This window comes from Mustela putorius, unplaced genomic scaffold (genome assembly GCF_011764305.1).
Source record: "Mustela putorius furo isolate JIRA1106 unplaced genomic scaffold, ASM1176430v1.1 tig00003846_pilon_pilon_pilon, whole genome shotgun sequence".
NCBI classification, from domain to species: domain Eukaryota; kingdom Metazoa; phylum Chordata; class Mammalia; order Carnivora; family Mustelidae; genus Mustela; species Mustela putorius.
Window position 1 is genome coordinate 668272 of NW_025421999.1, and position 25030 is coordinate 693301.

Consider the following 25030-nt stretch of genomic DNA (forward strand, 5'->3'; position numbering starts at 1 on the left):
GTGTCACTGATTATAACCAGGGACTCGAGGAGATCACCAACTGAAAACTCCTTCCTGCAAATAGCCCCACAGGGAAGAAATTTTAAAGGGAGAAAAAGGAAAGTTTGAAAAGAAGACCTAACATTCCACCCAACCCTGTATTTGATAGAGAGTCTAATCTTCCCTTACACAGCACTTTCCAACACACATTACATACTTTAAAGGAATTTTCTTCTCAGCAAAATGTCAAACACAACTCCCCCCAAATTCAAATAATGTTAAACACTATGTGATGCGGAAAAAAAAAAAAACATATTTCAGTAAAGCAAGAGACCATCAAACTCTAAAAATACTGTGAGCCCCTGAAATAATTTGAACCTTAGGAAAAGTTGGATTCTAAGTGTGCCTCTGACCCTGAAATGCTGGGTCAGTCCTTTCTGGAGAGCAGATATTTATTTGTAAAAATCTTGAGAACAGCAACTCACCTTGCCTACAAAAAACTGATAGGCTCTGAGAGCCTATACATACAAAGCCAAGTGATACTTGTACAATTATACAGATTATTAAGTCCTATTTTATTATAAATATGTAGGCTTTATTTCCTGGATACATTAAAATCTATTAGAGGAAGAAAAATTTTCTATTAATATCCTGCAATTACTTCCAATTCAGTTTGAATAAAGAAAAGGGATTCCTGGGGCACCTGGGTGGCTCAGTGGGTTAAAGCCACTGCCTTCGGCTTGGGTCGTGATCCCAGGGTGCTGGGATCAAGCCCCATATCGGGCTCTCTGCTCAGTGGAGAGACTGCTTCTTCCTCTCTCTCTGCCTGCCTCTCTGCCTACTTGTGATCTCTGTCTGTCAAATAAATAAATAAAATCTTTAAAAAAAAAAGAAAAAAAAAAAAAGAAAAGGGATTCCTCATTTTACAAGCTACCAGATTCAAGAAAATCTACATGTGATTTCCCCCCATTTTCAGAATTCTGTAAGTTGCAGAGGTGTTCTGTAATGCTTTCTTAAATTGAGCCGTGTATATCCAAAAATTCTGTTACAGTGAAATGAGAAGCAGAGTGCTTGCAAAGTTTGGGACAGAGAAAACAGATTTAAGCCTCAATTTGGATACTTACTAGCTTTTTTTTAAAGATTTTATTTATTTATTTGATAGAGAAATCACAAGTAGGGAGCAAGGCAGGCAGAAGGGCAGGGGGAAGCAGGCTCCCTGGTGAGCAGGGATCCAGAGGCCTGCTCAATCCTAGGACCCTGAGATCATGACCTGAGCCGAAGGCCAAGGCTTAACCCACTCAGCCACCCAGGCGCCCCTTCTTACTAGCTTTTTAATATTGGAAAAATTGTATAACTTCAATGCGTTTCAGTTTCCTAATTTGGGGTTTCAGTTTCCTAATGGGGTTAATAATAATTCACCCCACTGAATCACGAGGAAAGTACTTTATAAACTGTTAAAACACAGGCAACCATATGTGTGGACTATTGACTAGGATTTACTGAACTTTGGTAGAATGCTTTTCAGTATATCCTACAGTGGTTATTTTCCAAAATATTTTTGGTTACATATTCATAGTCATATATTTATTATTAACCCATATTTAAAGGTAGAATTGCTGGTTAATATTTATAGAAAACAATACTTTTTAATGTTTTTATAAATAAACCATAGCAGTGTGACAATTACATATTCAATAGTTTTGCTGGTAAAAAATATACCCTTTACATCTGTGAGGAACTAAATTCTCTAACTTTAAAAAAAAAAGTTATGGGGTGCCTGGGTGGCTCAGTGGGTTAAGCCTCTGCCTTTGGCTCAGGTCATGATGTCAGAGTCCTGGGATTGAGCCCCACATCGGGCTCTCTGCTCCACAGGGAGCCTGCTTCCTCCTCTCTCTCTCTGCCTGTGTCTCTGCCTACTTGTGATCTCTGTCTGTCAAATAAATAAATAAAATCTTTAAAAAAAAAAAGTTAACACTTAGGTCAAACATAACAAATCCTTTATTTAAATCAACTGTCTGGCTTTCATTCAGGAGAAATTTATTGAAGGCTTCATATAAACAGGCACTGGGAATTTAATGTAGAAGAAAATAAACATTCAGATTCCACGAGTTCTCAGCCTTGAAAGAGAAATAAAATAATTAAAGTGTGAACAGTTCTTTAATAATGCCCTCAAAGTGTATAGTGGGTACCGCAGAAGCTCTAAAGAGCAAAAACTAGACAAAGAACAGTAAAGGGCATTATAAAAATGTAAAAGGAAAGCTGTTAAACTTCCATGTTTTTAAAAAAGAGAGAAAAATGGAGGATTATTAGGAGGCTAGGACCCTACCTCTAGTTTCATAACTAAAGCAGCCACTGACTGTCCTGGTTTGCTTGATACTGTCCCAATTTTAGCACTGAAAAGTCTCACATCCCAGGAAAGCCTTATCCTGAGCAATCTGCACGTGGAAGCAGTAACCCTCAGAGTGAGTATATTTGGAGAAAAGACCTTTAAGGAGGCAATTAAGGGTTAAAAAAAAAAAAAAGGCAAAAGGGTGGGGCCTAATCTGACTAGATTAGTGTCCTTATAAGAAGAGGAGGTGGCACCAGAGCTCTCAAGCACATTCTCAACTCTTTATGCAGGGCACAGAGGAAAGGCTCTGTTGAGCATATAGCAAGAAGATGGAAGTCTGTCTGCAAGCCAGGAAGAGTCTGTCACTAATACCACGTGATGGTCTCTAGGAAATAAGGCCTTTTACATTACCATATAGTTTACAGAAATGATGGATCTTAGAAAAAGAAAAACAATTACATTACCATATCTCACCAGACACTAACTAGGCTAGCACCTTGATCTTTGACTTCCTATCTCCAAAACTGTGTGAAAATTAATTTCTGTTGTTTTAACCACCCAGCCTCTGGTATTCTGTTGTGGCAGCCAGAACGTGCCAGTACACAAAACTTCCCTTCTCTGAGTGTCAGTTTTCTTAACTACAGACTGAATTGGCTAGACTAGTTACTTTTTTTTTCTTCTTCTTTAAGATTTTATTATTTTTGAGAAAGAGAGCATGAGTTGGTGGGGAGGGGCAGAGGGAGAAGCAGGCTCCTCACTGAGCAGGGAGCCAGAGGTGAGACTTGATTCCACAACCTCAGGATCGTGAACTAAGCCAAAGGGAGATGCTTAACTGACTGAGCCACGGAGGCACCCACAACCAGTCATCTTCTTATGTTAAGATTCTAAGTTTACATGGAAACAATCCACATCATTTCAGCTAAAAATGATGAGATGTGAAATTTTTAGAGTACTTAGATATGACTTTTTTTTTTTTTTGTAGAATTTCTCTTAGATTATATATTTCCAAATTTGGCTTCCATAGACAGCAGTCATTTTCTTTATAAATCATATTTTCTGGTAACTCATCTTCCATTTCTCATTAAAACCTTTTCTCTTTCCTTCTTACAACTTCTATGGGGTAATACCAACAATATTCTGTCACTAATATCACATGATGGTCTCTAGGAAATAACACTGTTTATGTTATATATACTTTACAGAAATGATGGATCTTAGAAAAAGGAAAACAATCACATTAACATATTAATCCTTATGGCAAAGTAAGATATATAAAATTTTCTCTGTATTAAACTGTAAAGTTTTCTTCAGGTTCTTTGTATAATATACAAAAGATCATCCTAATGTATCATGATTTCTTAAGTCTCTCTGTCCAACTAGAATGACTAGAAAGTCATAGAATGGAGGAAAGGGATATTAAAAAGAAAGGTTCATGGCCCTTATAAGTTATGAAATGAATGACTTTAAAAAATTATGATGATAACTTATGTAAACTAATATATAAATAACTCATGATCTTCTCATAATCTGCCTACAAACATTATCATTTGTCTCCAATATACACCCAATATTCCAGACAATATGCTTTTCTAATTCATCTTCAAAGACAATGATTATTCCTAGTTATCTACCATCATTAAAAAAGTTATCATTTAACATAATATTTTTTCAAAGAACTCTGACAAAATTCATTTTATTTGACCCCCCCGCCAAAAAAAAAAAAAAAAAAAAAAAACCCTACTGTATATCCTCATTCACAGGTAAGGAAACTGAGTTCAGAAAGAGTAAGTGACTTAGCCATGACAATGTGGCTAGTGATTGGCAGAATGGAAGCTAAAAGGTATGTACTGATGCCAATATTCTCCCACCTTGTAAGGTTGTGGCTTCTTCTCTCATATAACCTAATTCTACTAATCCTTTAAGATCCTTCTGTTGCATTTTACAGTATTGTCCATCCCCATCCCATCATTAAAAATTCCTCCCTCCTGAAGCCCTGTTAATCTCAATGGTCATTAATCTTGCTGTTCATTGATGGTGTATCTTGTGGTGTTACATAATACTCTAATGTAGTTTATTTCCTGATCACTTAATTGTAACACTAGTTTCGTGAGGTTTTTATGTGTTTTCTGTATTGTTTGTATTCCCCTGGTGTACCAATGATCTCTTTCATTTTGTCTTTGTTTGGGCTTGCCCGATACCTATTCACCTGCCCCTAATCATTGGCATTCTTTTCTTTGGTTAACAGCATTCTTTATGAAGTGACCGGTCTTCCATCACAGATAGTCTTGACAGTGTAATCAATGCCTTCCCTTGGACAAGGACTATCCTTGTAATCCATACTAGGTCAATCAGTCTCTCTTTTCCTGACAGACAGAGAACACAAATAGGCAGAGAGGCAGGCAGAGATAGAGAGGAAGGGAAGCGAGCTCCCCGATGAGCAGATAGCCCAATGCGAGACTCGGTCCCAGGACCCTGAGACCATCACCTGAGCCAAAGGCAGAGGATTAGACCACTGAGCAACCCCGGCGCCGCATCTTTCTAATAAGAATTTGAATCAAATTCAGGGCAATGAGTAGGAAAATGGTTGGAGCTAATACAAAGTCAATTTCTTGAAAATACTTTCCATTTGTTCTTACTTCCCGTTTTCTGAAAGCCGCCAAATTTTGCTGTTTTTTATTTTTTTAAATATTTGTTATTTGTCAGAGAGCATACACAAGCAGGGGGACAAAGAAGGGGAAGCAGCAAGCAGAGGGAGAAGCAGACTCCTAGATGAGCAAGGAGCCTGTTGCAGGGCTCAATCCCAGGACCCTGGGAGGAGAAAGAACGAAGTCTAGAAGATATAGTGGAACAAGTTCTTCATGAAAATTTTCCGAATCTCGTGAATAGAACCAGCATTCATGTCCTAGAGGCCGAAAGGTTTCCCCCCAAGATAACAGATTCTCAAAAGTCATTGAGACACCTAATAGTAAGAATGAAGAATTACAATTGTAGGCAGAACCTCTTCAAAGCAGCTAGGACAAAGAAGATCCTTACGTATAGAGGAAAGCCCAGCAGAATAATGTCAGACCTGTCCACAGAGACCTGGTAAGCCAGAAAGCGCTGGCAAGATATATTCAAGGGCACTGAACGAGAAGAACATGCAGCCAAGAATACTTTATCCAGCAAGACTGACATTCGAAATGGATGGAGAGATAAAGAGTTTGCAAGAACGGCAAGGCTTAAAAGACTATGCAACCACCAAGCCAATACAGCAGGAAATATTAAGGGGGCTTCTTTAAAGGAAGAAAAAGCCCAAGAATAGCATTGAACAGAAATATAAAGAGCATCTACAGAAAGAAAGACTTCAAAGGTAACATGATGTCAATAAAAATGTATTTATCAAGAATCATCCTGAATGTGAATGGCCTAAATGCGCCCATAAAACGGCACAGGGTTGAAAATTGGATAAAAAAACAGGACCCATCCGTATGTTGTCTACAAGAGACCCATTTTGAACCTAAAAATACATCCAGACTGAAAGTGAAGGGATGGAGAAGCATCTATCATACCAATGGGCCTCAAAAGAAGGCTGGGGTAGTGATTCTTGTATCAGACATTTTAGATTTTAAACTAAAGACTGTAGTCAGAGATACAGGACACTACATCATTCTTAAAGGGACTATCCACCAAGATAATCTAACAACTGTAAATATCTATGCCCCCAATATGGGAGCAGCCAATGACATAAGGAAACTCTTAATCAAGATAAAGAGTCATATTGAAATGAATACACTAATCCTTGGAGATCTAAACACGCCTCTCTCAGAAATAGATCATTGAAGCAGAAAATCAATAAAGAAACAAGAGCATCGAATGACACATTGCACCAGATGGACCTCATAGATATATATAGAACATCCCACCCTAAAACAACAGACTACACATTCTTCTCAAGTGCACATGGAACTTTCTCCAGAATAGACCACATACTGCGTCACAAATCAGAACTCAACCGATACCGAAAGACTGAGATGATTCCCTGAACATTCTCAGATCACAATGCTTTGAAACTGGAGCTCAATTACAAGGAAAAGTTCAGAAGGAATTCAAACACCTGGAAGCTAAAGACCACCTTGCATAAGAATGCTTGGATCAACCAGGAGATCAAAGAAAAGAGAGAAAGCTCAAGTAAATAAAATTATTAATGAAAAGGGAAAGATCACAACTAACACCAAGGAAGTAGAAACAATCATCAAAAGTTATTATCTACAGTTATATGCCAATAAGCTAAGCAACCTAGATGAAATGGATGCATTCCTGGAAAATTATAAACTCCCAAAACTGAACCAGGAAGAAATTGACAAACTGAATAGACCAATATCTAGTAACGAGATTGAAATGGTGATCAAAAACCTCCCAAAACCTGATGGATTCCCTGGGGAACTCTACCAAACTTTCAAAGAAGAAATAACACCTATTCTCCTGAAGCTGTTTCAAAAAAATTAAAGCAGAAGGAAAACATCCTAACTCTTTTTATGAAGCCAGCAGTACCCGGATCCCCAAATCAGACGAAGACCCTACCAAAAAGAGAATTTCAGACCAATATCACTGATGAATATGGATGCTAAGATTTTCAACAAGATCCTAGCAAAAAGGATTGAACAGCACATTAAAAAGATTATCCACCATGACCAGGTGGGATTCATCCCTGGGCTACAAGGATGGTTCAACATTCGCAAATTAATCAATGTGATACAACAAATTAATAAGAGAAGAGAGAAGAACCACATGGTCCTTTCAACTGATGCAGAAAAAAGCATTTGACAAAATCCATATCCATTCCTTATTAAAACGCTTCAAACTATAGGGATAGAGGGAACATTCCTGAACTTCATAAAATCTATGAAAGACCCACAGCAAATATCATCCTCAATGGGAAAAAGCTTACATCCTTCCCATTCAGATCAGGAACATGACAAGGATGCCCACTCTCACCACTCTTGTTCAACATAGTATTAGAAGGCCTAGCAACAGCAACCAGACAACAAAGAGAGATAAAAGGTATCCAAATTGGTAATGAAGAAGTCAAACTCTCTCTCTTTGCAGATGACATGAGACTTTATATGGAAAATCCAAAAGACTCCACCCCCAAAATACTAGAACTCATAGAGCGATTCAGCAACATGGCAGGATACAAAGTCAATGTACAGAAATCAGTGGCTTTCTTATACACTAATAATGAAAATACAGAAAGGGAAATTAGAGAATCGATGCCATTTACTACAGCACCAAGAACCGTATGATACCTGGGAATAAACCTAACCAAAGAGGTAAAGGATCTGTACTCAAGGAACTAAAGAGCACTCATGAAAGAAACTGAAGAAGACACAAAAAGATGGAAGACCATTCCATGCTCTTGGATCGGATGAATAAACATTGGTAAAATGTCTATACCGCCTAGAGCAATCTATACTTTTAACACTATTTCGATCAAAATTCCACTGGTATTCTTCAAAGAGGTGGAGCAAATAATCCTAAAATTTGTATGGAATCAGAAGAGAACCCGAATCACTAAGGAAATGTTGAAAAACAAAAATAAAACGGGGGGCATCACGTTACCTGATTTCAAGCTTTACTACAAAGCTGTGATCACCAAGACAGCATGGTACTGGCATAAAGAACAGACACATAGACCAGTGGAACAGAGTAGAGAGCCCCAGATATGGATCCTCACCTCTAGCGGTCCAATAATCTTCGACAAAATAGGAAAAAATATAAAGTGGAAAAAGACAGTCTCTTCAATAAATGGTGCTGAGAAAACTGAACAGCTATATGTAGAAGAATGAAACTTAACCATTCTCTTAGACCGTACACAAAGATAAACTAAAAATGGATAAAAGAACTCAATGTGAAACAGGAATCCATCAGAATCCTAGAGGAGAACATAGGCAGTAACCTCTTCAATATCAGCCACAGCAACTTCTTTGAAGATATGTCTCCAAAGGCAAAAAAAAAAAAAAAGCGAAAATGAACTTTTGGGACTTCATCAAAATCAAAGGCTTCTGCACAGCAAAGCAAACAGTCAAGAAAACAAAGAGGCAACCCACGGAATGGGAGAAGATATTTGCAAATGACAGTACAAACAAAAGGTTGATATCCAGGATCTATAATGAACTCCTCAAACTCAATACACACAGAACATACAATCATATGAAAAAATGGGCAGAAGATATGGACTGACACTTCTCCAATCAAGACATACAAATGGCTATCAGACACATGAAAAAATGTTCATCATCAGTAGCCATCAGGGAGATTCAAATTAAAACTACATTGAGATATCACCTTACAACAGCTAGAATGGCCAAAATTAGCAAGACAGGAAACAACATGTGTTGGAGGGGATGTGGAGAAAGGGGAACCCTCTTCCACTGTTGGTGGGAATGCAAGTTTGTGTAGCCTCTTTGGAGAACAGTATGGAGATTCCTCAAGAAATTAAAAATAGAACTTCCCTATGACCCTGCCATTGCACTCCTGGGTATTTACCCCAAAGATACATATGTAGTGAAAAGAAGGGCCATCTGTACCCCAATGTTTATAGCAGCCATGGCCATGGTCGCCAAACTGTGGAAAGAACCAAGATGCCCTTCAACGGATGAATGGATAATGAGATGGATGAATGGATAATGAGAGTTTTGAAGGGCTGTGGGGTGGGAGGTCGGGGTACCAGGTGGTGGGTATTAGAGAGGGCACAGATTGCAAGGAACACTGGGTGTGTTGTAACAATAATGAACACTGTTATGCTGAAAATAAAAAATAAAAAAAAAATAAAAGTAGGTGAATATTTTAACATACTCTGTAGCTTCTTATAAAGAGCAGATTATAGTTTTAAATTCACTGAGAAAGGAAATTATCCTTAGAATAATTCAGTTGGGGAAAATGGCATCATTTTAGAAACATAATCAGTGTTCTACAAAGGAAGTTCATCTGCAATTCTTTACGGAAAACAAATTAAGAAAAATCAACCAAGTAATCTTCTATAATGTAATTGGAATTTAACAGCAATTCTGGCTAATCATATATCTGTAGTTAATTCACTTTAACAGATTATAAGCCTATTTCTGTGTATTTCATAAATTTCTGACATTTTAGACATTTATATTTACTCAGAATCCTTTGTATCCCCAAAACATCCTCTTAATCCTAGACATTAGGGGACTATCACACATGTATATGGTATTTCTCTTTCTTAATGACAAGTATTTCCCTGAAGATAAAATTCCTGCTGATTAAGTGGTGGAGGGGAGGGAGCATTTAAAAATATTCACTTCTTCTCTTTTAGAACATCTATTACTACATGATAGCATTTCCCACAAGATTATTTTTATTTCATTTGAAGATGGCAAAAATCTTTCTGCTGAATCCTTCGAGCATACCTCTAGTGATAGATGTCAGATCAGTGTTGTATGGAAGAACTTTTATTTGACAGGTAAATGACAGGAAGGAGCTTCTCTCCAGAATATAACTATAAAATCCTTCTATGAGATTAATATCATCTTCTGTTTCTGTGTATAAATACTTATTTATATTTGCTATAAAAAAATCAGTTCATGTAATTAATTGGAATAGTGTGGAATTAAGACACTTAGAAAAGGTACATATTTATTCAAATCAGGTAAGTTTGTTTTAAATGTCTTTTTATGAGTGAAATGTGAAATAGGTACATAATATAAATTTTCAATGATCTTTTCTCTTAATTTATAACATTTTTATAATCATCTTACCAAAAATATCTTGATTCACTCATATGCATACACCATATACTCAAAACAAATAGCATCTTTAGAAGAGTGGATTTTATTAGTATTGAATACATGGTATGCAATATAATGAAAATATAAAATATTTAGATTTATCCTATATATCTGGCTATGATTTATTCCATATTAGTACAAGCACAGCCTTATTCTTTCTGGCATTATCAAATAATTTCACATGTCCCCTAATATCACAAGAAGAGGGACAAACATTTTTTATTTTTTTTTTAATAAAATCTACCATTCCAGATGATCTGCCCTATCATCCTGGACCTCTTTCCTAATATAAATCAAGAATTAGTAAGAAATAAATAGATATAATTCCATTGTATATGTTATTACCTACAAAGATTATTCTCCATTTATTTGGCTTAGAACTACTTGAAGCAAATCATTTTTGATACATAGTAAAATGCTATTCATTGTATATGTAACACACATCTATTTAATGCATGAATAGAAATTTATATCCATTCCTACATCTCGGATTCTTGTGTTATAATGTACCTTAAGAACTAACCAAAGTTTCTCAATGTTTTTTATGCTGTGAGAAGGAAAAAAGTGAAACAATGGTGAGATGTCAAGGAGGGACTGTTTTCAGATTTATTTCCCTCTTTAGCTTTCTTTTTTTTAAAATTTAATTTAATTTTTTTTCAATGTTCCTAAATTCATTGTTTATGCATCATACCTAGTGCTCCAATGTAATACGTGCCCCTCCACAATACCATCAGGCTTACCCAACCCCCTACCCGCCTCCCCTCCAAAACCCTCAGTTTGTTTCTCAGAGTCCACAGTCTCTCATGGTTTGTCTTCCCCTCTGATTTCTTATAGGCCTTCACCTCAGTGTCTATTCAGTTTTCTCTTCGTAACAGACAGGTCTTTCCCTTGAATAAGGTGGTTCATTATAGCCTTGAAATTGCCATATACTATCACTTTTATGTTTCTCTGTTTCTTCTCATGAGAATTAAAATCTCAAAAAAAAAAAATACTATGAAATGGCTTGATCAAAACAGTAAGATGACCGTCATCTGAACTTTTTTTCCAACTTTAGGTTAATAGACTAAATATCTAGTATAAGTATCTAGTATTAGTAACAACAGTATTTAACAAAAAAAGGGTTGTGGGAGGCCGCAATAAGGCTTCAGACAAGGACCAAACCAGGCCCTGACTTGTGCCTCCATTAAAGTCTGAATAACCTAACAAAAGGTTTAGGATGGGAAAAGTTGAGTAGCACTGAGAAAGGGTCTGTGCTATGTGTTGTGCACTCGCCTACGTGACTTCCCACATGCTTGCTAAACAAATGAGAACAATTTGGATGGGGTCATAAGTTCGTGGCTGGTCCTTGCTGCCCTAGTACAGCCCATAAATTACTTTCTGGTGTGCTGTATCAATACAGAACTGTACTGGCATCAGCCATTTGGCATCATGAGGTCTGCTTATACTTAATTGTGAAACTTACTATGGGAACTCATGGTTGTTTAACTAGACACAGATGTATTGCTTCTCCTATTATCACTATATGGCCTTAATGCTTTGAATTCACTTAGCACTGTTGGACATCCTCCTCAGTGCTCTTCGAGCCCCCATCTCTCTGCTTCTTGAGTTCTTTTCTTCAGCCTCTTACCCTCACGTTCCTGGTCAATTTGTCGCGCCGGCCGTGACAAAGGGTATTGATAGTTTTGACTAGAATAGGCAAACCATATTAAAAAAAAAAAAGGTTCCCAGCTATTTATCTCATTATATTTAGCTCTTCCAGTAGTTTTTAGAGAGACATTAAATAAGTACAAGGGAACTGAAGTATAATATTGCATCTACTTTATGAAAGGCAATTTTTAAAATTTACAAACTAGGGTAAATTCTAATCAGAGAAGTTTATACTACCACATATTTTGCATAGTCTTTGAGATTTTACTGTACTAAAATTAAAAAATATATATATTTATCAGTTTTAATGAGATATAATTCATTTACCACCACATTCATCCTCTTAAAGGATCCTTTTAAACTCATACTTTTTTTGGCTTATGTACTATTGCCTATTTAGAGTGACCCCTCTCACAGATGAAATTATGATTATAAATTAGCATTATAAAATGTTATCTTACCTTACAAAGGAAGTTGATTTTAAAACCCAAAGACTGGGCATTTCTTGAGCCTGAGTTCATGTAATTTCCAACCAAAAGAACTAACTCTAAAAGTCTGTTAAAGCTTTCACTTTTCTTCAGCTCTTCACAGGCAAGAGTTACTGCTATGATGCTTGGTTTGATGTTGTTTACATGCTCTTCAAACGTGAGCTTGAAAAGAATGTTTTCGAGACGAGGTTGCAACATTTTCACTGAGCTCATCTGTAAGATAAGAAATGCTTTGTAACAATATATATATATATAAAGCCTGTTATTTTATTTTCCAGTAGTCATAATTTTATAGACAGGACTATAAAATTTCTGCATAAAATGAATTCCTTCTGGGTTTTAAAACTTACTGTTTTAATTTGTTTTAGACATTCCAAATATTTTTATCTAAGTTTAAAAATAGACAGCTGCTCAGTTTTAAGCAAATCATCCCTTATAACAATAAGAAAATATTACTGAAGCTAAATGGTTGCTCTTTGTTAACTGCATACTCATTAGTCATCAGTAGCATTTAAACTACCAGTTGTCTCTGAGGTGAACTATGAAAATTTACAAACATGAAATTGAGATGAGTGAGCAGTTAGGCCACAGATAAAAGATGTAGATGTAGGCCACAGATAAAAGATGTAGATTTCTAGTCATCAAATATATTAAATATTTATATATGCTCTAAAGAATTTCTTCTACATTGACAGAATGTTGATGTTAAATAATTAGGTTATGTATAAGTATATTATTTAAGAATTCTATACTGGTTTCCTTTAAAACAGTTCAACTTAGGTTTTTCTTACTTGTTTCATAGTATTGGTGAACATTCTCTGCTTCCTTTGGTATAGCTCCTATGGTAATAATTTCTTTTAGCCATTAGTTTCTTCTAACTCCAAGTCATTTAACTAGCTTTCGTTCATCAAATGAATTTTGGGACAGAGTTGGGGGACAGACACATATGAACATATACAAGTACACACAATGAAAATAAATACTTTTTTTTTTTCTCTTCAGGGCTTGAACCAAGGACCTTGAGATCAAAACCTCAGCTGAGATTGAACAGGACACTTAACTGACTAAGCCACTCTGGCAACCCCCAAAAAATTATTAGTCGTCCTAATTATATTTATTTTTTGCACATATATCTTAGTTTCTTGAAATATAAACATGAAAAGAACTTGACAACATAAACAAGTCCTTAAGCCACAAAGTGCCCTTTAAAAGAAGAGACTACAGAGGAGGTGAAGTTATATTCATCTCTTAACAAGAGCCACAAATTAGTATGCATCAGTCATACTAATAATTTGCTGCAATCAAAAGTGTGAATTTTTACAATCAGACTAGTTACACAGATAAGAGTTGGATCTCCATTACAGGATCTAGGTGTGTAAGATAATGTATTGAATAACTAAGCGTAGAAATAACAGGAAGCACTGAGCAACATCCCCAGCCACAGATACAATGATTAAAATGCTCATGTCTCATGAAGGCACTTGACTGTACTTAAGTGATAAAACTAAATAAAATACAAACTCGACTGAAATATATGTTTTTTCAGTAGTGCTCCCTGGAAGCATTTTAGTTGACTGACATTCTTTGTTTTTTAATTCATTCTTTGAAGTACTGTGGGGTGCTTACCATGGTGTTATATTATGTGTAAGGACATATTTATCAAGAGGCTTTCATTGAAGTTAAACAAAAACCTTGTTGATTAACCCTTAAACTGTCCTTGCTCCCCTTCCCCCAGGGGAGTCACTTAAAAACAAGTCCTGGAAACCAGTTCCAGGTAACAAAACCCAGATATAAGGGTGGGTCAGGCCAGCTGGAGACATCTGATCAGTGGGGGGTTGCATACTGTCTCCCTAGCTACCAAGGAGTAGCTCCTTGGAGTAGCTCCTGCCCTTTGGGAGCCTTTTTGGCGCCAATCCTAATCAAGGTGTACTATGTCTATGTACATTAGTACTATGTATTAGTACTATGTAGTAGTGTTAGTACTATGTACTAATGTCTACTAGGATAAATTGTAATAAAATTGGTCAACTAGCATCACTGTGGAGTTTCCTGTGTGTGTGTGTGACAATCTCATTGGTCACCTGTGCATGGCCAGGGCAGACCGCATGGCCTTTGCCCTTAAAAGCTAGTCTGTGAAACAGAGAAGGGACGCCCTCTCTTGTAAGAGGTGCGTCCCCAAACGTTTGGTTAGATTCTTGATGCTTGGCATGAAATAAAGCTTTCTTTGACCTTCACTTTGTATCAGTCTCACTCCTTTAATCACGGACCCGTTATTGGGGCATAACACTATCTTCTCACTGCCACACATTAGGACTTTGTCATCACCTGGATGAAAAATAAATGCTTATTCTACCCTGAAATCTTAAAATCCCCCTCTATGACAGTCTCCAGGTCTTCTAACCTTGCATACTCTATCCATGACATCCATTCTTCAAAGTCACATGGGATTTTATTTTATTTCTTATTTAAATTTTGTTAGTTAAGATACAGTGCAATATTGGTTTCTGGAGTAGAATTCAGTGATTAATCACTTACATACAACACCCAGTGCTCATCACGACTACCCTCTTTAACAGAATTTTAACTATTAACATTTTTTTTAATTTTTTAATTTTTTATTTTTTATAAACATATTTTTATCCCCAGGGGTACAGGTCTGTGAATCACCAGGTTTACACACTTCATAGCACTCACCAAAGCACATACACTCCCCAATGTCCATAATCCCACCCCCTTCTCCCAAACACCCTCCCCCAGCAACCCTCAGTTTGTTTTGTGAGATTAAGAGTCACTTATGGTTTGTCTCCCTCCCGATCCCATCTTGTTTCATTGATTCTTCTCGTACCCACTTAAGCCCCCATGTTGCCTCACCACTTCCTCATATCAGGGAGATCATATGATAGTTGTCTTTCTCTGCTTGACTTATTTCGCTAAGCATGATACGCTCTAGTTCCATCCATGTTGCCGCAAATGGCAAGATTTCATTTCTTTTCATGGCTGCATAGTATTCCATTGTGTATATATACCACATCTTCTTGATCCATTCATCTGTTGATGGACATCTAGGTTCTTTCCATAGTTTGGCTATTGCGGACATTGCTGCTATAAACATTCGGGTGCACGTGCCCCTTTGGATCACTACGTTTGTATCTTTAGGGTAAATACCCAATAGTGCAATTGCTGGGTCATAGGGTAGTTCTATTTTCAACATTTTGAGCAACCTCCATGCTGTTTTCCAGAATGGCTGCACCAGCTTGCATTCCCACCAACAGTGTAGGAGGGTTCCCCTTTCTCCGCATCCTCGCCAGCATCTGTCATTTCCTGACTTGTTGATTTTAGCCATTCTGACTGGTGTGAGGTGATATCGCATTGTGGTTTTGATTTGTATTTCCCTGATGCCGAGTGATATGGAGCACTTTTTCATGTGTCTGTTGGCCATCTGGATGTCTTCTTTGCAGAAATGTCTGTTCATGTCCTCTGCCCATTTCTTGATTGGATTATTTGTTCTTTGGGTGTTGAGTTTGCTAAATTCTTTATAGATTCTGGACACTAGTCCTTTATCTGATATGTCGTTTGCAAATATCTTCTCCCATTCTGAAAGTTGTCTTTTGATTTTGTTAACTGTTTCCTTTGCTGTGCAAAAGCATTTGATCTTGATGAAATCCCAATAGTTCATTTTTGCCCTTGCTTCCCTTGCCTTTGGCGATGTTCCTAGGAAGATGTTGCTGCGGCTGAGGTCGAAGAGATTGCTGCCTGTGTTCTCCTCAAGGATTTTGATGGATTCCTTTCGCACATTGAGGTCCTTCATCCATTTTGAGTCTATTTTTGTGTGTGGTGTAAGGAAATGGTCCAATTTCATTTTTCTGCATGTGGCTGTCCAATTTTCCCAGCACCATTTATTGAAGAGGCTGTCTTTTTTCCATTGGACATTCTTTCCTGCTTTGTCGAAGATTAGTTGACCATAGAGTTGAGGGTCTATTTCTGGGCTCTCTATTCTGTTCCATTGATCTATGTGTCTGTTTTTGTGCCAGTACCATGCTGTCTTGATGATGACAACTTTGTAATAGAGCTTGAAGGCCGGAATTGTGATGCCACCAACGTTGGCTTTCTTTTTCAATATCCCTTTGGCTATTCGGGGTCTTTTCTGGTTCCATATAAATTTTAGAATTATTTGTTCCATTTCTTTGAAAAAGATGGATGGTACTTTGATAGGAATTGCATTAAATGTGTAGATTGCTTTAGGTAGCATAGACATTTTCACAATATTTATTCTTCCAATCCAGGAGCATGGAACATTTTTCCATTTCTTTGTGTCTTCCTCAATTTCTTTCATGAGTACTTTATAGTTTTCTGAGTATAGATTCTGTGTCTCTTTGGTTAGGTTTATTCCTAGGTATCTTATGGTTTTAGATGCAATTGTAAATGGGATTGACTCCTTAATTTCTCTTTCTTCTCTCTTGTTGTTGGTGTAGAGAAATGCAACTGATTTCTGTGCATTGATTTTATATCCCGAGACTTTACTGAATTCCTGTATAAGTTCTAGCAGTTTTGGAGTGGAGTCTTTTGGGTTTTCCACATATAGTATCATATCATCTGCGAAGAGTGATAATTTGACTTCTTCTTTGCCGATTTGGATGCCTTTAATTTCCTTTTGTTGTCTGATTGCTGAGGCTAGGACCTCTAGTACTATGTTGAATAGCAGTGGTGATAATGGACATCCCTGCAGTGTACCTGACCTTAGCGGAAAAGTTTTCAGTTTTTCTCCATTGAGAATGATATTTGCGGTGGGATTTTCATAGATGGCTTTGATGATATTGAGGTATGTGCCCTCTATCCCTACACTTTGAAGAGTTTTGATCAGGAAGGGATGCTGTACTTTGTCAAATGCTTTTTCAGCATCTATTGAGAGTATCATATGGTTCTTGTTCTTTCTTTTATTGATGTGTTGTATCACATTGACTGATTTGCGGATGTTGAACCAACCTTGCAGCCCTGGAATAAATCCCACTTGGTCATGGTGAATAATCTTTTTAATGTACTGTTGAATCCTATTGGCTAATATTTTGTTGAGTATTTTCGCATCTGTGTTCATCAAGGATATTGGTCTATAGCTCTCTTTTGTGGTGGGATCCTTGTCTGGTTTGGGGATCAAGGTGATGCTGGCCTCATAAAATGAGTTTGGAAGTTTTCCTTCCATTTCTATTTTTTGGAACAGTTTCAGGAGAATAGGAATTAGTTCTTCTTTTAATGTTTGGTAGAATTCCCCCGGGAAGCCATTTGGCCCTGGGCTTTTATTTGTTTGGAGATTTTTAATGACTGTTACAATCTCCTTACTGGTTATGGGTCTGTTCAGGCTTTCTATTTCTTCCTGGTTCAGTTGTGGTAGTTTATATGTTTCTAGGAATGCATCCATTTCTTCCAGATTGTCAAATTTATTGCCGTAGAGTTGCTCATAGTATGTTCTTATAATAGTTTGTATTTCTTTGGTGTTAGTTGTGATCTCTCCTCCTTCATTCATGATTTTATTTATTTGGGTCCTTTCTCTTTTCTTTTTGATAAGTCGGGCCAGGGGTTTATCAATTTTATTAATTCTTTCAAAGAACCAGCTCCTACTTTCGTTGATTTGTTCTATTGTTTTTTTGGTTTCTATTTCATTGATTTCTGCTCTGATCTTTATGATTTCTCTGCTCCTGCTGGACTTAGGGTATCTTTCTTGTTCTTTCTCCAGATCCTTTAGGTGTAGGGTTAGGTTGTGTACCTGAGACCTTTCTTGTTTCTTGAGAAAGGCTTGTACCGCTATATATTTTCCTCTCAGGACTGCCTTTGTTGTGTCCCACAGATTTTGAACCATTGTATTTTCATTATCATTTGCTTCCATGATTTTTTTCAATTCTTCTTTAATTTCCTGGTTGACCCATTCATTCTTTAGAAGGATGCTGTTTAGTCTCCATGTATTTGGGTTAACTATTAACTTTATTTATATCATTTAACTTACTGCTCTTGAAATCTCCAAGTACAGTGTTTCATTTCCTGATCATGATCACAGTCTTTAAGCCCTGTCATTTTCAGTACACCTGCTTTTCTGAAGACACATTAAAGAAGGGTAGATTTAAGTTAGATAGCAGACAGAACCGCCTATACAAACTGTGAAATCCAGACTCAATGACTGAGCAAAACTCTGCCTGGAAGTATGGAAAAATAGCAAGAACTGTGATTTTCTATTAACTGATTTTCTTATTGTCTTTTAGACAATAACCTCCTCAAGGGAAGGATCTCTCCTGCTTATCACTGTACTTTCTGCAGTCACCTTATACCTGCACTGGACAAAATAATCAATACAAGTTCACCTACTATATGGAGCCAATGGCAAATGTTTGTATATAAGATGTAAAGGAGATGGGGCACCTGGGTGGCTCAGTGGGTTAAAGCCTCTGCCTTCGGCTCAGGTCATGATCTCAGAGTCCTGGGACCGAGCCCCACATCAGGCTCTCTGCACAGCGGGGAGCCTGCTTCCTTCTCTCTCTCTGCCTGCCTCTCTGCCTACTTGTGATCTCGGTCTGTCAAATAAATAAATAAAATCTTTAAAAAAAGATGTAAAGGAGAGATAAGAGCCATAGTTAATCTGTAAAATGAGACTTTGGAAAAATACATTGTTTGTTAAGAGTGGGTTACATAAGTACAGCCATCTTAACTTGGGCAGCCATCTCAGGCCCAAGGGCTGAACTTTCCCCTACTTTACTTTAGTTCCAGGGACCCCCCTGACCCTGCTTTTGTTCCAGAGATCCCCACCCTGCTTTAGTCAGGAATACCTAACCCTGTAAACACTTCCAGGAAACACTGCTATACCTCACGCTGTAAACACTTCTAAGAAAGTAACTAACCCTGTAACCAGCCCAGCAACAGCTAATCAGCCTACTGCAGAAAAGTCTGAAAATTCTCCTCCTCCCCCTGCGCCCAAGCCTCTTGTAATGACCCATAAAAACCCCTGCCTTAATTAGCCTCGGGGTCCAAGTCCCTACTCTGCTGTGTCAGGTATATTGGGCCCAAGCCTAAGCTTGTCAAATAAACCCCGCTGTGTGACTTGCATTATCGAGAGCGCTCTCTGTCTAATAGAGGGGTGGTCGTGTTGAATAACGTACAGAATTGTCAAATCACAGTGTGGTGCACATGAAACTAATATGTATGTTAACTATAATTCAATGAAAAATTTTAATAGAGAATACTTTCCCCAAAGATAGTGGTAACACGGAAGTTATGCATCAACAAACATCTACCAATCTTTAGTCTGAAACAAAACACAGTAACAAAGTCTGCCCCCAAATGCACTGTAAACTCAAGAGAATCATGGTAAGAATTTGAAAGAATTTCAAAAATCCTGAGAACAACTTTTTGAAGCCAAGAAAAGCCATCAAAATGACTACTGTGCTATGTTATTGTATTAGGAATTACTGATAAACATGGGAAAAGGAGTTAATTCCTGGTTTTTAAAATTTAATGAAAAGCAATTGATAGCAAAACTGATTCAAGTTCATAGGCCTAATCTGAATGTTGCTTTTAGGTGTATTTTATTTTATTGTAAAAGCTGATATAAATAAGCAATCTTGCTACAAAATTAAGTATTATAAGTTAATGAAATGAACAAAAATATGAACACATGGATTTGAGAATGAGTTACAATGGTTTTCTTTTACACAATCTCAAAATTATCAAATTGGTTTTTTCACCAGATAAATACACATCTAGATATAAGAGCTAGCATTCATATTTAAGAATGAAAACAGAAAAAACCAAGACATTACATATCAAAACACTGAACATTCTGAATGAAATCATGTGAAAAAAATGTGATTTTCCCAATGAATATGCAAACCTGAATAATCATTTAATGTTAAAGGAACAGAAGAGCTATAATTTTCCATCTAAACTAATTGCCTTTGATGATATGTGGGAGAGAAAAAATGCTTTTAGAATTTTCCTTTTCACCTGGTTACGCTATCTTGAATAGAGCTCATTAGCTCTTACGAGGCTTAAAAAAAATTAAAAAGCACACCGACTTTAGAGTTGTACTTCCAACAACAAGCGTAAATCTACTCCTTGTGCCTTCATGTATTTGTGTAAAAAAGAAAAAAATTAAATGGGCTATCAACAATAATACATCATCTGTACTTTTCATTATAAATGTTTTTATGCACAAGGCTATCTCAAACATTATTGTTAGATTATAGCCGCAGAATGTTTTTAATTAAAATATGGGGAATTTTGAACTTAGAAAAACAAAGTACTGATTACTAAAAGAACTAATTGTTGCCTTCTTTTTCTCAGAAGATGTGTTAGTTTAATAGATACACACACTATGGGTCTCCATCCTCAGTGCAAGACAAGTGGGATTTTCCATAGCTCTGAAGCTTGAGAACAGCTGAGATGCAAACACTTTCTGAAGAGTCTAAAAGCTCCTGTTGGGGTTCTAACTGGCAAAGCTTTCAAAGATCTGTGCTTCCCACCCCCCACCCCCCAGTAAAAGTAGAGCACATAATTACAATGATGTACCAAATCCAGTTCTGTGGGGAGCGGGTTGGAGGACAAGTTGGTGGGATGCAATGCAGACAATCTACCAACCTCCCCACCACCACTACCACCAAAGAAAAGGAATACTGATCATAAAAGGTGTGACAACAAACATATTGCTCTTACCAGGTAGTCTGCCTCTAAACAGAGGAGAAGGTCCCTGGGCTTTATTATTCATTTCTTTTTTTTTTCTTTTTTGCCCTTTTTGTTTCTTTTCAACGAATTACATGTGAATATAAGCAAGCCCAATGATGTTACTGCTAAAAGGAACCAAAAAGTTTAGAGAAAGCTTAGCAGCCCAGTCACTATCTCAGGTAAGTTTATTTCTTTCAAAAAGTCACAGCCAGATTATTTCCCAAGTTTTACCAATTTTATTGTTTTTTGTTTGATGATGAAAATTTTAATGAATCTTGCAGGAATAATCTCACTTCTGGCATATGCCTATTACTAACTGATGAGATTTGTTTTTATCATTCAAGAAGTTACATAATAGAAACTATGCAGGGCCCTGGCAGAGGTTATAGGAATAAAATTAAGAAAGAGTATTGTTAGAGAAGGCACATAAAGAAAAATTTTCAATAAGGAAGCTAAATTCTTCAATATTATCAAGTGCCACATGGATAGAGAATTAGGACGAAAATGAACCCACTTGATTTTGGATTCAAGTTATACATTCATCAAATATATATTAAGCATATACCATGTGAATAAAATCAGCATGATGCATGCTCTTGAAGAAGTTGCAATCTAGGGGGGTTTATAGACATTCAATAAACAAACTCACAAATGAATATTTAACTAAGAACCATGATAATTTCTAGAAAGGAAAAGGGGGGAAAAAGGTGATCTGTGGGATTTTAATAGAGAGCCTTAATTTTGATTGAGAGGCAAATGAAGGTATCACTGGGAAAATGAACTTTAAGATAAAAGTGGAAGAATAAACAGGAAAGAGGCAGGCAGCAAATGAGAGTAAGCAACAGCAGCATGTGTAATGGGCCAGAGGCAGGAAAGAGCCTGGTAAACTCAAAACACTGAAAAATAAAACACAATGTGGTTGAAGTATAATGACCAAGAAGCCAAGCCACAGGAGACAGAAGTGGGAGAGGTGGTAAATTCTGGTAAGGAGTTTATACTGCAGCCTTAGTGCCATACGACAGCACTGATTCTTTAAGCAGATAAACAATATGTCACAAGACAAATGAACTCTAGAAGTGCCACATTTGAGGGCTGTGCTGAGACTGACTTGGAGAAAGGCTTTTGCACGAGTGGGGAAAACAAACTAGAAGTATGTCATAATTGTTTAAGAAAATGATGATGTTGGCTTGGGCTAAGGCTTAGATGAAGAGTAGAACTTGATGTATATTTTAAACGCAATTAGGAGATAGTTAATGAACTCTCTTAGATAATTTTCAAAGCATTGTTTCAGACAGCATTCTGATTATTGGCTGAATAGTGGATGAGAAGTAAAGGAGACGAATCTTTGAAAAAACAGGTGCTAGGAAATAGAGAGCAACAGCAATCAGGAACCTTATAAATCAATAAATGATTTATATTCAACCATCTATGCAGCTATCAATTTATTCAGTTTTAGGCAGTGAGTGACTTAACCTTATTTTTTTTTTCCTGAAAAGAAAGTCCAAGTGCAGAATGACAAAGAAGAGGCAATAAAATAACAGAAGTATAAAATAAGCAAGGGATAATAATACCCAGGCGTACCTGAGTGGCTCAGTCACTTAGTGTTGGACTCTTGGTTTCTGTCCAGGTCATGATCTCAGAGTCCTAAGACTGAGCTGCATACCTGGCTCCTCGCTCAGTAGGGATTCTGCTTGAGACTGTCTCTCACCCTTTGCCCCTCCCCCTGCACATTCTCTGTTATAAATAAATGAAATCTTTTATGCCCAAACCAGAGATAAGTAAATTATCATGTAGCAGAGCATCTCTCACAAACACACACACACACAATGGAACATTATAGCTGTTAAAAACACTCTTCATCTCGTAAAAGAAAACAAAAACATTAATTTGAAAAGACAAATATCTTCCCCTATGTTCACTGCAGCATTATTTATAATATCCAGGATATGGAAGTAACCTAAATGTCTATCAATAAGTGAATAAAGGTTTGATATAGTGTGTGTGTTTGTGTGTGTCTGTGTAATATAACATTATTCTGAAATCCTGTCATTTGCAACATGGATGGACCTTAAGTGTATTACACGAAGTGAAATACGTAAACAAACAAACAAACAAAGAAAAAGCCCCATATGATTTCACTTATATTTGGATTGTAAAAAAAAAAAATGACAAACAAAACAATGACAGACTCATACATATGGAGAATAAACTAGTAGTTGCCAAATGGGAGGAGAATAAAGGGATTCATGAAACAGCTGAAGGGGATTAAGAGGTACAATCTTTCAGTTCTAAAATACATAGGACACAGGGATGTAAGGAATAGCATAGGGAATATAGTCAATGATATTGTAATAACTTTGTAAAGTGACAGATGGTAATTAGACTTATTGTGGTGTCTATTTTGTAAAGTATATAAATATCAAATCACTAATACACTAAAGCTAATACACTACTGTATGTCAATTATTCTTTAATAAAAATAAATTTTTTAAATAAAAAAGTGAATAAAGACACCATCTATGAACTCAGACAACTAATTCCACATCTACTACTTACTATGAACCTTGGGACAAGGTCCCTAGCCCTCCTTAGACAGGGTTTCCTCATTCATATATGGAGCTAATAAAAGTGCTACCCTCATAGGGTAATGAAGAATACATAAGACAGTGCATGTAAAAATGCTTAACGTGGTATCAGAAACAGTAACTCTTTAATACATTGTTTCTATAAATAATAATAGCAACAACAATATTAGTTATAGTAAAAAGGTGTCCCTTTTTCTGAGATTTGACAGAGAACAGATTAATAAAAGATATGTCTAGAGATAGCCTTGCAGGCAGAAGAGATATTGGAGGTCCTAAAAGCCTAAGTGCTTTCCTTTTTCTTTGGTAAGAGATTACACTGTTGATATTAATTGAAAAGAATGGGGAGAGGAGGGTTAGAAAACGTGAGAAGAGCAGGTAAGATACGGTATAGCTGCTATGTAAAATAAAAGGCCACTGAATAGGAACAAGTAAAATAACTGCTGAAATGGCAATGAGAGTCCTGCTGAGCTAAAAGCTAAAATGTCATAAAGAAACCAATTCACTCAGTTCACCAAGGAGAACAGGGAGATAATAAGGACACAGAGTTAGTAGCACAATGAGAATACTAAGGAGCTCGGGTTTTATTCTGTAAATTCCAGGAGACACTGAAGGTTTTCGATACACACATCACATGCTGGATATATATTTTAAGTAGACTACACTAATTGTATTGATGGGGGAATTAGCAGAAACAAGACAACTAGTTTGGAGCCTCTCTCATTACTGCAGATGATTCCACACATCTGTGAAATTTTCCTAGATGTAGGCTGTTGATATATTTTGAGGATTAAAAAGTCTTTGAGTATATTCACACCAAAGTTAATATAATTTTAGCACTGACCTGGAGAAATATGTTTTAACATAATTTTTACTTTTATAAATCTAAAATATGCTTTTTTTAACTTTTTATTTTTATTTTTTAGAAGATCTTATTTATTTATTTCTCAGTGAGAGAGATAGAGAGCAAGGAAGCACAAGCAGGGTAGCAGCAGACAGTAGGAAAAGCAGGCTTCCCACTGAGCAAGGAGCCTGATGTGGGACTTGATCCCAGGACCCTGAGATCATGACCAGAACTGAAGGCAGACAATTAACTAACTGAGCCACACAGGTGTCCCTAAAATATGCTATTTTTAATCTCAGGCTCAGAGTTGGGTCTAATAATCATCCTATAATTCAATTCAATAAACATTTATTATCTATTATATATAAGATATTATTCTAAGCATCCCAATACATTTTCTCTATAAATAATAATGGCAACAATAATAGCAGGTACTTAAAAGACTAGGGCCTATCATTATTTCAAAAATATTATCCTAGATATGAGATTATCTAAATTTTATTTGGCAAATCCTGATGGATACTACCTTGGGTGATTTACATCGCACAAATTACTTTGTAATGTCCTTGATTTTTTTCCTTGCAGACATGTAACTAAGGATGGGGAGAGTTAAATAAGAGGAACAGATAAATTCATATTTATAGACCCAGAATAATTTATCAGTATGT

At 36.6% G+C, this 25030-nt stretch overlaps 1 protein-coding gene across 7 annotated transcripts in view; it reads right to left on the bottom strand.

Moving 5' to 3' along the window:
* DIAPH2 (diaphanous related formin 2) overlaps window positions 1-25030 on the bottom strand; it is a 980096-nt gene that overhangs the window by 488309 nt on the left and 466757 nt on the right. For all 7 annotated transcript variants that reach the window (XM_013047536.2, XM_004775974.3, XM_013047535.2 and 4 more), the window contains one exon: window positions 12210-12449. In XM_013047536.2, coding sequence (XP_012902990.1) covers window positions 12210-12449 — 240 coding nt within the window. The remainder of the gene's footprint in view (window positions 1-12209; window positions 12450-25030) is intronic.